The 14141-nt window shown below is 35.8% G+C and overlaps 1 protein-coding gene and 1 long non-coding RNA gene across 6 annotated transcripts in view; one reads left to right on the top strand and one right to left on the bottom strand.

Moving 5' to 3' along the window:
- Positions 1-14141, top strand: part of atp11b (ATPase phospholipid transporting 11B (putative)) — a 206010-nt gene that overhangs the window by 92576 nt on the left and 99293 nt on the right. For all 5 annotated transcript variants that reach the window (XR_005634390.1, XR_005634388.1, XM_039759285.1 and 2 more), the window contains exons 9-11: positions 1395-1459; positions 3211-3292; positions 12631-12781. Coding sequence is in view for 3 of the 5 variants with exons in the window: in XM_039759285.1 (XP_039615219.1) it covers positions 1395-1459; positions 3211-3292; positions 12631-12781 (298 nt within the window). In the remaining 2 variants the exon portion in view is untranslated. The remainder of the gene's footprint in view (positions 1-1394; positions 1460-3210; positions 3293-12630; positions 12782-14141) is intronic.
- The window catches only part of LOC120532869, a 55210-nt gene that overhangs the window by 8707 nt on the left and 32362 nt on the right, over positions 1-14141 (bottom strand). The gene's annotated exons all lie outside the window — the stretch shown is intronic.

Here is a 14141-nt window from a genome sequence, read left to right as displayed (position 1 = left end):
CATATTTGCTACAAAAATGCTTTTGAGAATTTCACCAATTAACACTACTTTATAAAGATGATAATATAACACATGTTGATTTAAATATATGGAATAAAATTAATTGATAATAAGGATATGTTATGTGCCCTCATATAACAATTATATAATGCAAGAACTTTTTTAGGGGATTAATGCATAAATAAATGAATCTGTGCACACACACATCCTGTTAGATACGTGCATTATTTGAATTAATTGAATTGAAATGCATTTATCTGCATATATTTGGTAGTATTTAATAGTATGGTAGTAATTTAATGAAAAAGTTTGAGCTGAAAAATTGAAAATGTGTTGAATCATGAAATCGCTATAAATATCAACAATATTACATTTTTATTTGTTTTTTTTATTTAAAAACTACTACTTGTAAATGCTGATTTATGTATAATGTATGGGTAGAAATAATAAGAATAATTGGATGTGGTATAGTAATAGGGCCTACTAATTCTAATAATTTAATCTCAGAGAAATTAAGAATACAATTAAAAAAAAAAAAAAGGATGACAGCTAGTCATAAATATGATAGACTACAGCTCACTGTGGTTTTATTCCAAGTACTGTATCAATTTTGTGTGCTTTAGATTTGTAGTATAGTACGTCCGTCCATCCATCCATCCATTTTCTAACCCGCTGAATCCGAATACAGGGTCACGGGGGTCTGCTGGAGCCAATCCCAGCCAACACAGGGCACAAGGCAGGAACCAATCCTGGGCAGGGTGCCAACCCACCGCAGGACATACACAAACACACCCACACATCAAGCACACACTAGGGCCAATTTAGAATCGCCAATCCACCTGGATTGTGGGAGGAAACCGGAGCACCCGGAGGAAACCCACGCAGACACGGGGAGAACATGCAAGCTCCACGCAGGGAGGACCCGGGAAGCGAACCCGGGTCTCCTAACTACGAGGCAGCAGCGCTACCACTGCGCCACCGTGCCGCCCCTAGTATAGTACGTTTCATTATGAAATTAGAGATACTTTCCAAAATATTTAATATTGAACATAAGATTAAACTTTAAATATAAAAATGAAAACCATTTTTAGGTTACATTCGTAGGAAGTAATCCACATTTCTATTTCAATTAATTGATGCAAGAGTGGTGATGTCACTATGGGTTACAATCACCAAGCATCTGCTGATATGATTAAGTTCTGTCCTACTTTTCAATAAAAACATCATTCTTCCCACATTGTTATAAATATCAAATTAATGGTCCGGTAAAATTAATTACAGTTAGTGTCTTGGAATTTAGCTTGAATGGATAAGCAATACAAAACTCTTGAAGTATGCAAGCATTCCATCTGGTTCAGAAATGTTTTGTTTAATTTTATATTTTTTTTACTCAGACCCCTTGGACCAGAAAATCTCCTCCTGCGAGGTGCAAGATTGAAGAACACCAAAGAAATTTTTGGTTTGTGTTTTATTTGTATAAAAGTCAATAATGTTTTGAGGAAAAAATGTAAGTTGCATATAGAATTTATATTCTAGAAATCTGTTGTAAAAAGGAAAAAGTTTTGAATGTGGTGTTTCTCATTTAACACTAAAAAATATTATTAGATACGCAACTTATCTGTATAATTAAAGTATTTCTGCTGCAGTTGCACTGTAGCAAGCAAAAGTATAATTGTAATTGTGAAAAACATTCATGTTTCTTGAGCTGCTTTACATGAGATTTAATCTAGCTAATATTTGCAAAGGTTTCATATTTTGCTTTGGTATATACCTATTTCCTGTTAATCCTCTTTAACAAAACCCCTGTGTGTGTTCAGGTGTCTGTGTGTGTGTGTGTCTTCTGGTGAAGTGCGCATTCACGAGGCCGCGCTGCGCATCGCACTGTGCCTTGCTCACGCGCACGGCACCATGGATGCGCACACAGTGAATGGCCTAGCTGCTGCCGCGTATGATAAGCAAATAAAGCACACACACTGGAAGCTGGGCACACAGTGAATGGCCTAGCCACGGCCGCGCATGATAAGGAATAACGGACATCATTGCTGGGGAGAGTGCTGATTGGGTAGTCGCAGCCGCGCAAGCATAAAATCCATTGCTGGGGAGACGCCACACATACAATAATCAGCTGCATGCCAGCACAGATTAAAATACTTGCTGGGGAACTGCACAGTACTTGCTGGGGAGACGCCACGAGCACGATTATCAGCTACACGCCACACATTACATCGGTTACTGGGGACACTCTGCTGATTGCCCACTGTTGTGACAGAAAATTAGTCATATTACGGACATCAAAGCCAGTATTACTGTCAGAGAAAATTACAGGCATTTTACGGAGATACAAACCAGTATCACTGCGAGAGAAAATTAAAGACACACAATACAGTGACGCATATTACAGCCACATACAAGCCAGTATTACTGTAAGAGAAAATATTACGGACGTATCTACTAACAACATGCCACCCAAAAAAAAAGGACACGTCAAGTAGGACAAAAGACACAAATAATCAAATCCTATATAAGCAACATCTCCTGGAAGAACGGCCAGCTCAGCAAGTAAACACCAACAAAAGGAAGGCTGAAAGACAAAGAAAAATACGAGCAAAAAGATCGATTGAAGAAAAAGAAAATGAATGTCAGAAAAACACTAAAAGAGAAAGACTCAGAAGAGCAAACCTTAGAAAAAGTTGGCATTTACTTGCCAGAACCTGTATTCACCCATGGTCAGTTATATGTTGCATTATCAAGAGTTAGAAGTTTTTCAGATGTTGTTGTCAAGGTTGTAGATGGTGCTGAACAAGGTAAACTGTTGCCAAACTCAGAATATTTACAAGAAATGTTGTCTATAATGAAATTTTATAGAAAAATTTCATGAGGTAAAAAAAATAGAAAAATTTTCCTAAATATCTTCAGATATTGTGTATTACAGATTGTTACAGTTTTACACTAAGGCAATATTAATTATACTTGCTGTATTGTCATATATGTTTCTATTTTATTTTTATTATTATTTTACATTAGGGTTCTTGCAAAAACATTTTTGACAAGAAGCAGAATGAGGTCAAGGTCCCTTGCCATTTAATATAGACTGTTCCTACTAATGTTTATGCACTACTGTTCTAGCGCCCATTATTGTAACGGGCTTAATGTCTAGTTACTTTATATAGTTAAGTTTCAAATAAAATTTAGTTTTGTCCAACTTTTCAGGTGTGGCAGTGTATACTGGCATGGAGACAAAAATGGCTTTAAATTACAAGAGTAAATCCCAGAAGCGTTCAGCTGTGGAAAAGTAAGTACTGTACATGTGTCCACTGAAGTGTAACCTTTTTTTAACCCAAGTATTACATGCCTATGAAAAGTATTCTCAACCCTTGGAAGTTTTCACATTTGTTATACAACTTTGAATGACAGTGGATTCAATTAGACTTTTTTTACATTAACCAACCAAAAAAGACACACTAATATCAAAGTGCAAATAGATTTCTGCAAAGTGGTCTAAGTTAATTGTAAATATAAAACAAGAAATAATTGATCGCATAATTATTCTCACCCATCAAGGTAGTGTTTTGCTTATGCAGCTTTGGCAGCAGTTCCAGCTTAGAGTCTGTGTGGATAGGTCTCTAGCACTGGACACTACAATTTATGCTGATTCTTCTTTTCAAGCTTTGTCAGGTTGAACATGGATCATGAGAGAACAGCTGTTTTCAAGTCCAGCCACAGTTTTTCAAATTGAGTGACATGTTGTCCCTGACTTGGCCTTTACAGGACATTGGCATGGTTGTTTTGAGCCATTTCTTTGCAGCTTGGGCTTTATTCTTGGGTTCATTGTCTTGCTAGAAACTAAATCTTCTCCCAAGAGGCAGGTTTCTTGCAGATTGCATAATGTTTCCCTGCAGAAATTCAATAGAATTTTTGTCTGATACAAATTGTTTTAGACTGATAACAAACTGTATCAACATGGACAGCAATGACAACCAATTAATAATACATATCATGCTGATATTTCTGGTTTGTTCAAGTATTAGGTCTTCCTAGAAAAACTTTTGAGTTAAAAGAAAAAACAGTACGTATGTAACATGTTTAACACTTGAACAGATTAAATGGCAGTTTTTTTTAAACATAACGCACAGAGACATGTGATGTTTGTTGCTCTCTCAAGTGCAGGTGCCACGAGCACAAGCATCTAATTGTTAAATTGCTTCGCCCACATAAACAAAGTTTATATACCCATAATGCTAATGAATGATATGATAGCTGCGTGGTGGACAAAGGATAAGTGAAAATGACAATAAATCAAAACAAAGCCCAGACACCACTTGATTAGAGTTGCTAAGGCAGACCAATGCAGTACTGACCACAGCTGTATTTTCTGAGCAAAACCCTTTGACTATAAGAGTTGTCTGTTCAATGAGTGACACTGAGAGAAACCCACAAAAATTGGCAACTCACTCCAAAGAAGAAAAGGTAGCCTTGAGAGAATCTGAAGGATATTATACCAGACCAAATAGATAACCCATACATTAAATAAAAAACATAAGCTTTAAAATGATTATTTTGATTTCAACCCATCTTAGATGGGTAGCACAGCTAGTAAAAATAATAATATGGCCCATGTTGATTAAAATATGAAGAATTAACTTTACTGACCTTAGAGTTGTGTTATTATGTCATCTTACCTGACGATTACATGAAGTAGGAAATTTTTTAGGGAATTAATTAATGAATGAATGAATAATTGAATCAGTGCACACATATATCTTCTGAGATGCATGAATTCATAAAATTATTTAAACTGAAATTTATTTATCTGCATGTAATGTGTATTGTTGTTATACATCCAGGAGTGTGCTTGCCCTAAGCTTATCTAACTTAATTTTTACCTTAATTAACTTTTAAAATCATTCACAGTTCGATTTTCACTTATTACAATTCCTGAAAGTAAAACCTGTTCATTAGACTTGCTAGTGTAGTGCAGGGGCTCTTAAACTTTTTAATATGACGACCCAAAATAGAGAGTTGATACCATACTGGAACACAAGAAGATGATTATTACTATAATGAGTGAGAAGAGAGGTTAGGAGCATGCACTGATACAGCGCATTGCCGCACCCACCACATGACAAACCAACTCAGGATCCCAGATTAAAACCTGAGTGCAGCCATGCAATGCCCGACACCTCAGCACCACAGTAGTTCAAATGGAATGGAACAGTGTGAGGTTTTTTTATGGTGGTTGGAATGCCAATTCTGCCATCAACAGCCAGATTTTTCTGTGTAGGTTGGAAGGCCTACATGCAGGGCTGGATGCAGATTAACATCATACCCAGGACGTAAATTAGCAAAGCCATAAATAGTCAAACAACAATGTCCACATAATAAAGAAACAACAATAAATCACAGTGTAGGGCCATTAAGCCGCGGTGATTGGGGTCCTCAGCTTAAATAATTTTTGATAATGCATAAATTACAATAATGAATGAAAAAATAAATGTTTTTTGATCACAATCCTTTCTCACGTGTTGACCCGCGAGTCGCCATTTTGAAAGTAGCGCCGTAGTCTCGTGATCGCGAGATTGCGTGCTGCATATTAAATCGTGATTAACGGTCTTGAAATTAATAATAAATTATTATTTAAGAATAACATCAAATACATTTAAAACATTTTATTTCACATCTTTTCATAAAAATTACTAAATATTTATTCGTAACACAAGCATGGCACAATACAGTATTAAAATAGTATGAATCTTGGACGTTGTATTCTTTGGAAGGTAATAAACGAAAATCTTGCCATTTCTGGAGTTCCATGTCTCTGCAGGGGGTTGGGCTGGACAGTTGTCTAGAAGTTGGCATGTTCGTGGTTCCATTCCCTTGCTTCTAAGGTGCCTACGGACATCAGGGATGAACGTCTGGTGAAACCACTTCTCAAAAATTGCTGCTGTCATCCAGGCATTCTTGCAGTGATCGTAGTCCAGTGTTAATGATGACATGTTGATATTATGGAAACATCTTGGGGATCCAAACTTGCCAATACAAAGAAGTGTTAGCTTGTGATGACCCGTCCAATTACAGCAAAATAACATTGTCACCCTGTCTTTGATCTGTTAATAACCTTCTTTGCTGGTCTTGTCTTTCTTCATGGCTAAAGTCCTATCAAGCAGTATTTTGTAGTAAAGGCCCATTTCATCAGTGTTGTAAATCATCTCTTCTGTTAGCTGCTGTTATTCTATGAATTGTTGAAATTTGGGAATGAACTCTTCTGCTGCTACAGTGTCTGCTGACTTAATCTCGCCATTGATCTTTACTTGTGAAATGCAGTGTCGCTGTTTCCACCTTTTCAACCAGCCACTTGAAACTGTAAACTCAGGATCTGCATCAGGACCATGAATTTCCTTGTATAATTTTTCTGCCTGCTCTTGGATGACTGGACCAGAAATAGGGATACCATTGTTTCTAGCCTCACAAAATGCATTAAAAGTTGCCTTGTCTAATTCTGGATCTTTTGCTGTTCTGGCTCTCTTGCGTCTTAAACCACCTTCATCAAGAAATGTTCTTAATTTGTTTTCATCTTTGATCCATCCGCGTAGTGTTGACTCAGGTACCCTAACTCTCTGCTTAATTTAATGCGAGTTTTGCCGTTTCGTATTCTTTCGATGACATCCAGCTTTTGCTGAACATCATATGAAGCGTGTTTACGTTTATTACTACTTTTACTGGCGTAAAAATTTTTAAAGCAAATATGATGTACTTGCTATAGATTCAGAAACTGAAGTGATTTACATTGGGTTTGTGACTCATATTTATACAATTTTAAGTTTTATCAGATTATCGAATTAAAAATACTTTAAATACAAGTCGATTTTTTTGTGGATTTACCACAGATTAACTTTGTAGCATTGTAAGGTGTGAATCGGTTACAATTGCGGCCTCCATAACTCTGACACTCAGCGTGGATAAAACAGATTAATATTTGAATTTCATTGTAAGTTATTTTATTGTTTGTTGATAAATAAACGATTAATATTCTATAAATACCTCTTTGAAGTTATAAGCCAGCATTTAAATATTTATTCCGCAATAGTGCATAACATGTCAATCACGGACATTCGAAATGCCAAAATGACTGCTGTCAACACCTGTCTCGAGTGTTTGAGAGGCCATGTTTAGGTCTGTTCAATCCATAGTGTCAAAAAATTGGGATCCAAGCTTTTTGTGCGGCTTAAGCGAATTCGCAGATTACTGGCCTGTGGTTTAATGGCCCTACACTGTAATTTGTTTCCATTCAGCCCTATTTCTAACATAATTATTATTAAAAAAGAAAAGTAGAAAGCAGACTTTTAATGAAATCAAAATTATCATTCAAAACAGGTAATAGATTTCTTAAGTATATCACTGCCAGTGTAATATTTAGTTTAGTCCAACAGATGCAGCATGAGAACATAATGATTTTTGAAAGGATAGTACAAATGGTCACTTAACTTAGTTAATTGATTAGTGGTGCTGGATAAGAAACATAGTAGTCAAAATTAATGAAATGACCCAATTTTTTTTTACTTAAATACATTTTTTAATAACATTTTTCAAATGAGTTCTACCATTAATGTATTCTTTCCCATATCCTGGTTTTCATTTAACAACTCAATGAACTAAGTACAAAATAGTTGTGTGTTTGATAGAATAAATCTTGATGAATTTGGCAACAAATAAGTCTGAAATGTTCAACATCAAAGTCCACTTTATAGCCTTTCTCGCACTTTTGATATCATCTGGTATTTTTACAGTTCTTAATAGTCCAACACCCATAAGGACATGGGTAGAATGAAATTTGTCAAACCACTTTAAAATAGTGTTAAGTTGAAATATTTCCTCACTGATGCATGTTAAACTTGATACAAAATCTTCTTTGTATCATTATTACAGATTTACTATAACGGATAATACAGGGCGACAATTGAGACTGCAAATAGCAAAAAAAACACTGCCACGGCACTTAATAGACCCCCACCATACTATCTTACCCCTGGCTACACCCTGCAAATCATCACTTGTTCCTCACCATCTTTTCAGTTCACTATTTCAAACTAGTGCCTCAAACCCTTCACCTCATGAAATTGGATGTGTTTCAGTCTTATCTTACAGCTTATACTGGGCCAACAGTGAACACATGATGTAAAAATAGATGCAACTTTAAAAAAAAAAAAAAACGCTTAAGTAAATTTTTTCAGTGCAGCGCTATGTAAAAGTAAACATTTATTTTTTTGTAAATATGTGAAGAATTCTCATTTTGATGCACATGAAGAAACTCCCATTTGTTTGATAAGTCCAAATGAATTCACTATTCTCCAGGCCTCATCAAGTGTATCCTCTGTTTAAAAAATAAAATCCCTCTTGTCATTCTCATGGATGAAGAATGCAGCTATTAACCATGCTGATTGTCTGTTGGCCTCTTCTCTGTAGAAACCCCTAGTCAATGACGGAGATGAGCCCCACCACTGTTGTGTCAACCGCAAACTTTACTATGGTATTTGAGGCATGGGCTAAGCACAAGGTCCGTTTTGGGGAGGGTAAGCCCCTAAATGTGAGGGTAGAAGAGAGATGGGGTCCAAGTTTCACTTTATGTGGGGGATTTGTTTAAAAGCTATAAATCCATGCATAGATGTGCTGGCTAAGGCTGAAGTTATACAGTTTACTATTTCATCCGTTTGGGGATGATGGTGTTAAATGTGGAGCAATAAAGTATCAGTGCATGTATCTGGGAGTTCAAGGTCAGTGAGTGTGGTATGCAATATTGTTGTGATTGTGGTGTACTGGTGAGCATCTAATTTTAGCTTTGATGTATGAGAGTACTAGTCTCTCCAGACATTTAGTATGATAGCGGTGGATGTGACTGGTCTGAAATCATTCTGTGTGCTAGCAGTCGAGAGTTTAGGAATAGGGTTGATGGTTGCAGACTCAAGACAAGTGAGGGCAATGGCTAGAGGGGGCAGTTGAAGTAGTTCTGATTACAGCTGAGAGTTGGCTTCCACAGTCCCTGAGCACCTGTTCAGGTATTCCATTGGTTCCAACAGCTTTATGTGCATTTACAGTATGGAGCATGTGCCTCACACCTTGTGTGTCTCTAGACTCGGTACTGAGCTGCTGCCAGACTGCAGGGGTGTGTTTTCAGTTTTCTCTAGTCCTGTTGTCCAAGTCAAAGCGGGACTGTAAAGTATTAATTTCATTTTCAAACACTGTGTTACTGTAAGGGAAGGAGATTCTTGCCTTTAAAGTTTGTAAGGTTTTGGATGCCACACCATACTTGTTGAAATCATTTTGAAAATGAGCTTCAATCCCCTGTTTATAGACAGCTTTAGCTTCTGTGATGCCTTTTTACAAGTTAGATCTGGCTAGGCTGTATGATAGAACTTCTCCAGACTTGTATGCTCTGTAACGAGCTCTCAAGAGGTCACATACATTCCTGTTCATCCAACATTTCCTATTTGGGTACACCTGGATATCTTTATTAATTGTCTCACTATCCATACAAAGCTTGATGTAAAAATTACTGCAGACATATGCTCCTCTATATCCGAATGTGCGAATATATCCCATTTTGTGGCCTCAAAACAGTCCTATAACTGAGATGAAGCCCCTTCAGGCAATAATTTAATTATTTTTATGACTGCTTTGGTTTTGTTTATAATTGTGTCATAGTGAAAGCCTTGTGCACCCTTGGAGTAGGCTGAGCAATGGCCATTTGTTTTTATGTATCCTCTGTTTAAAAAAATAAAATCCCTCGTGTCATTCTCATGGATGAAGAATGCAGTCAGCAGTTAGTGTTTTGAAGCTCATGGAATTGTTTAGCGCACACATTGTTAGCACTCAATTTGTTATAATCAATTCGGGTATCAGCCAAGGGGAGTAACTTTTTAAACTGGCCTTTTATACTAGAAAAAAAAAAAACAAAAAAAAACAAACATGTTTTGCTTGGAAGAATTTCAGCACCATAAAATTGGTGCAGCTTCATCTGATACCGATGCATATGGAAAAACCAAATATCAGCCTGATGTTATTGGCCGGACCCTATTCTCTACACTTGCATGCCTTCCTGCTTCAGAGAAACATCCCAACAGTGCAATGCTGCCACCTCCATGGTTCACAGTGGTATTGGTGTGCACAGTGTGTGGCTTATGTGAAACCTAATGTTTAGTCCAATAGCCAGAAAGTTAGGTTTTGGCCTCATCAAGTGATGCAACCCTCTTCCATCTGACTCTGACAGAGTTTCCATGTGCCTTCTGGCAAACTCTACCCGAGATGTCATATTAATTTTTTAATAGTGGCTTTCTATTTGTTACTCTTCCATAGAGCTGTCACTGGTAAAGCACTTGGGAACAATTGTTGTATACATAGTCTGTTCAATCTCAATTACTATACCTTGTGAATTCTTTAGAATTGTAATAGGTCTCTTGATGGCCTCACAAGTCTTCTCCTTGCGTGATCACTCAGTTTTTGTGGACGGCTTGCTCAAAGAAGATTTAGATCACTTTGTGGGGGGTCTTTCTAACTTTGACATTAAAGTGCCTTTTTCAGTTGATCTTTGTCAGAAAAAAGTATAAAATCTCACTCTTGATTTAATATTGTATAACAATAAATTCTGAAAACTTCCAAGAGGGTAAATACTTTTTGTAGGCCTGCAATTTGCAGTTTTGTAGAAACAAGTTAAGAAAATGTATAGTTTTTTAATATCAATATGAATTAATTTCTACTTATGATTTTAAAAATAAAATGAAAATGTAAATACCATCTTTGCTGGAAAATTAAGCTTATTTTTTTGCCAACATTTCTGTTTGTCCTAGAATAAATACCGTAGATCCCGTTATATAAGCCGAGAATTTCGTCCTAGATTTTTGGCTTGGAGTTTGGGGGTCGGTTTATACAACGAGTATCGTTTCAGATTCAAGATTTCCAGCGCAATGCCTGTTTTGCCGATGAATACAGAAGTAAATAATGACGAAACCACAGAGCCATCTTTCAGATGAAGAAGTAACTTTGCATGCCGGTACTTTAAATTAAATAAAGAATTTATTCAAAAAAGTGTTTTAGTTGTTGATTTTATTAATAAAATTTATAATAAATTATCGGGAAGTTTAAAATGAATTTTTTTGTTTTGATTTACGACCAACATCTTGCGTTACGAAACGGATACGGTCACGTGTATCCGCTTGCGCGATTGTAAACAAACAACCGAGAGCGTTAGTAGCGTCAGTCGGAGCCCAGATACATGTGTTTGTGGATGTAATTTCCGTCATTGCAGTGATTTACCTATATATATAATTCATTAAGACCATGCAAACAAGACACATAATTACTAAGGAAGGAAGAGAAGGTAAAAGAAAGCGATCACAATCGAAACGAAGATGAACATTGTGCAGCCTGCAGCCCAAAGATGTCAAATTAAATAGTGAGTACAGTATGAAATTGTTTCTACAGTAGAATAGAATGCCTTTTATTGTCACTATACGCATCTACAATGAGATTAAAAGCAGCTCCTTCAGTGCAGAAAAAAGTTCTGTATAGGGCTTGTATGGTTGTTTTTTAGCTTTAGCATGACGCCGGATCTGCGGCCCCGATTATGCTTTCTTTCCCTCCTCCGTCTGTGTTGTCTCCTAGACCCGACAACAATCCACGGAGAGCCCGCTGGTCTCGCTATGTTGTCTGGGATGTTGTGCATGTGATGAAAAACACTCGAAACAGATGTCTGGCTCTGGACACCGATGTCTATAAGGTTCTGAATGGTGTAGCGGATGTTCGCCGAACCGATCGTGCACAAACAAGGACAAAAAAAGTATAAAAACAACAAAAAAGTGAACTGAAAAGGAGAGCCCTGAGCCGCTGCCACCATGCGTGCTGCCATGCTCCTAGCTTAATCGAAGTAGGCTAGGTACTTTTTATAACTTTTTGGTTAGTTCATTAGAAAAATTATTGGTGTTTTGGTAAATTATGCACATTATACAACCCTTTTTTTATTATGAATAGGTTAAGTAAGTTTTGCAGTGGGAGGTTCAGATCGCATTATGGGTTAGACTTTGCGAACAAATTAAGTTTGTAAGTCAAGGGTCCACTGTATTGCGTATTTGAGTTAATCAAATGTATAACGAGTCTCCGGAAATCCACCCACCGATGTACCGTATTTGCGTATATAGTTTCAACACAAAGGTTTCATTTTACCAAACTTCTCCGCAATCACTTCCTGGTTTCCATCAAAAATGCCGGCAGTCTCAAATTCTCGCCGATAAACATTATAAATATACCCGAAGAGACACTTTTAAGGAAATTTGGAAAATTTTGCTTGGAGAAGGGGGTCGGCTTAAATACTGGTCATCGGCAAATACATGTAATTTAGTAGGTAGAGAAGGGGTTCGGCTAATATACCGGGTCGGCCTGTATTCCGGGATATACGGTAGGCAGTTTTATAAACAGGATTTGCTCCTGTGTATGGAATCATTATTGGTTTATGTTGTTGATGCTTCTAATCTTTTTTGTATTATAAAACTATTTATTTTGCCCTTGAATATGTGTTTTTAACCAATTGCATTACAATAAAAAGCCTGTTTAACTATGCCAAACATAAATTATTTTATTTTTTAGGTCTATGAATACATTTCTTATGATCTACTTGGTAATTCTTTTGTTTGAAGCCGTTCTCAGTACTATTTTAAAGTATGCTTGGCAAGCTGAAGAAAAGTGGGATGAGCCATGGTATAACCAAAAAACGGAGCAAGAAAGAAATAGCAGCAAAGTATGTTAAAAAAGAGTTTACATATGTAAATGCTTTTGTTTAATTTCTTTCTTTAAGTATCATTGTCAGATAAATACAGTAGTTTGTCACAAGTCAAAATTCCAGCTTTTGTTAATGTAAAAATACAATACTTATAGTGAAAAAACTTTTGACATGATTTTATTTGAAATTTTAGCATTTATTCAAGCAAAACTTAAAATTGTAATGAAATAGTTATGTATTCTTTTGTGTTCATGTGAAAAGAGGTAGAATTACGTTTTCTCACTATATACACAGTACTTGAAGTACTGTGTAGTCAGACCATTTATAAGTTTTGAAGTATTGTTAGAATACAAGTGATAATTTTACAGCTTGTTCCAATCTTTTTTTATTGCAACTTGCTATTAACAAATTTAATTAGGCATCTGCAAATATCATAAGTTCAAAAACTGAAATGTAAAGCTTGCATTGTGCAACATTAACATTTGGTTGCTATTATAACATACTTATTTTGCGTTCATTATTTCTTTGGGATCCCATAATAGAAAATCTGAATACTTTATTGACAGTATTATCATAGGGAGATGTATTATCTTTTGAAATAGTAGATGTTGTTATTCAATTCTGAAATATTATTTTTTCTTTTTATTTGATTTTTAAAGTCAAAATAATATTGTTTTGGACAGAAATATATTAGTCTGTTACAGCTAATATGTGAAACGCTTAACGCGGTTTATTCCATTTAAATGTGTTTTTTTTTAATTAAATTTGTGCAAAGGATTTCCCACAGTAAGACTGGTTAATTTAAATCCAGTGAATTTAAATCTAAATGAGTACCTGTACATAAGAGACGTTAGGGTGGTCAACCAATAATTGAAATTTTGTTTTATATTTAAATACATAAAAATTTGAGTTTAAAATTTTTGGTGCTTCATGGAACTGTTTTTGGATTCATTGTTGTGCTACCACTGTACTTCAGCAGAAGCAGTATTATTTATTTAAGATTTGTTGTCTGGACATTGGCTATGTGAGTTTTGCATGTTTATGTCACGTTGGAGTTGGATTTGTCCTGTCGTTCATCCAAAAGACATAATTTAAATGTTTGATTAATTGATACCTCTATTTTAGCTTTGTATGAGTGGCTGTGAATTTTTATTCCTAACAATTTCATAATCAGTGCATCATTCTTATTTTAATGAATCACATTGTTTAGTGAACTATATTTTTTATTTAGTCATTATGAAATTGTGAAATATTTGTGTTTGGCAAATCTTTAAATGATTGAGTTTCTTTTTTTTCCTTTTTAATTCACCCTTTTCTATAGAGTTTGCTCTTTTAACTATATCAACTGGCAATATGGAATGCTAAAGGTTTAGTGTTA

This window comes from Polypterus senegalus, chromosome 1, assembly GCF_016835505.1.
Source record: "Polypterus senegalus isolate Bchr_013 chromosome 1, ASM1683550v1, whole genome shotgun sequence".
Lineage (NCBI taxonomy): Eukaryota > Metazoa > Chordata > Cladistia > Polypteriformes > Polypteridae > Polypterus > Polypterus senegalus.
Note: the sequence above shows the minus strand (reverse complement) of the source record. Positions and strands in the feature narration are given on the sequence as shown.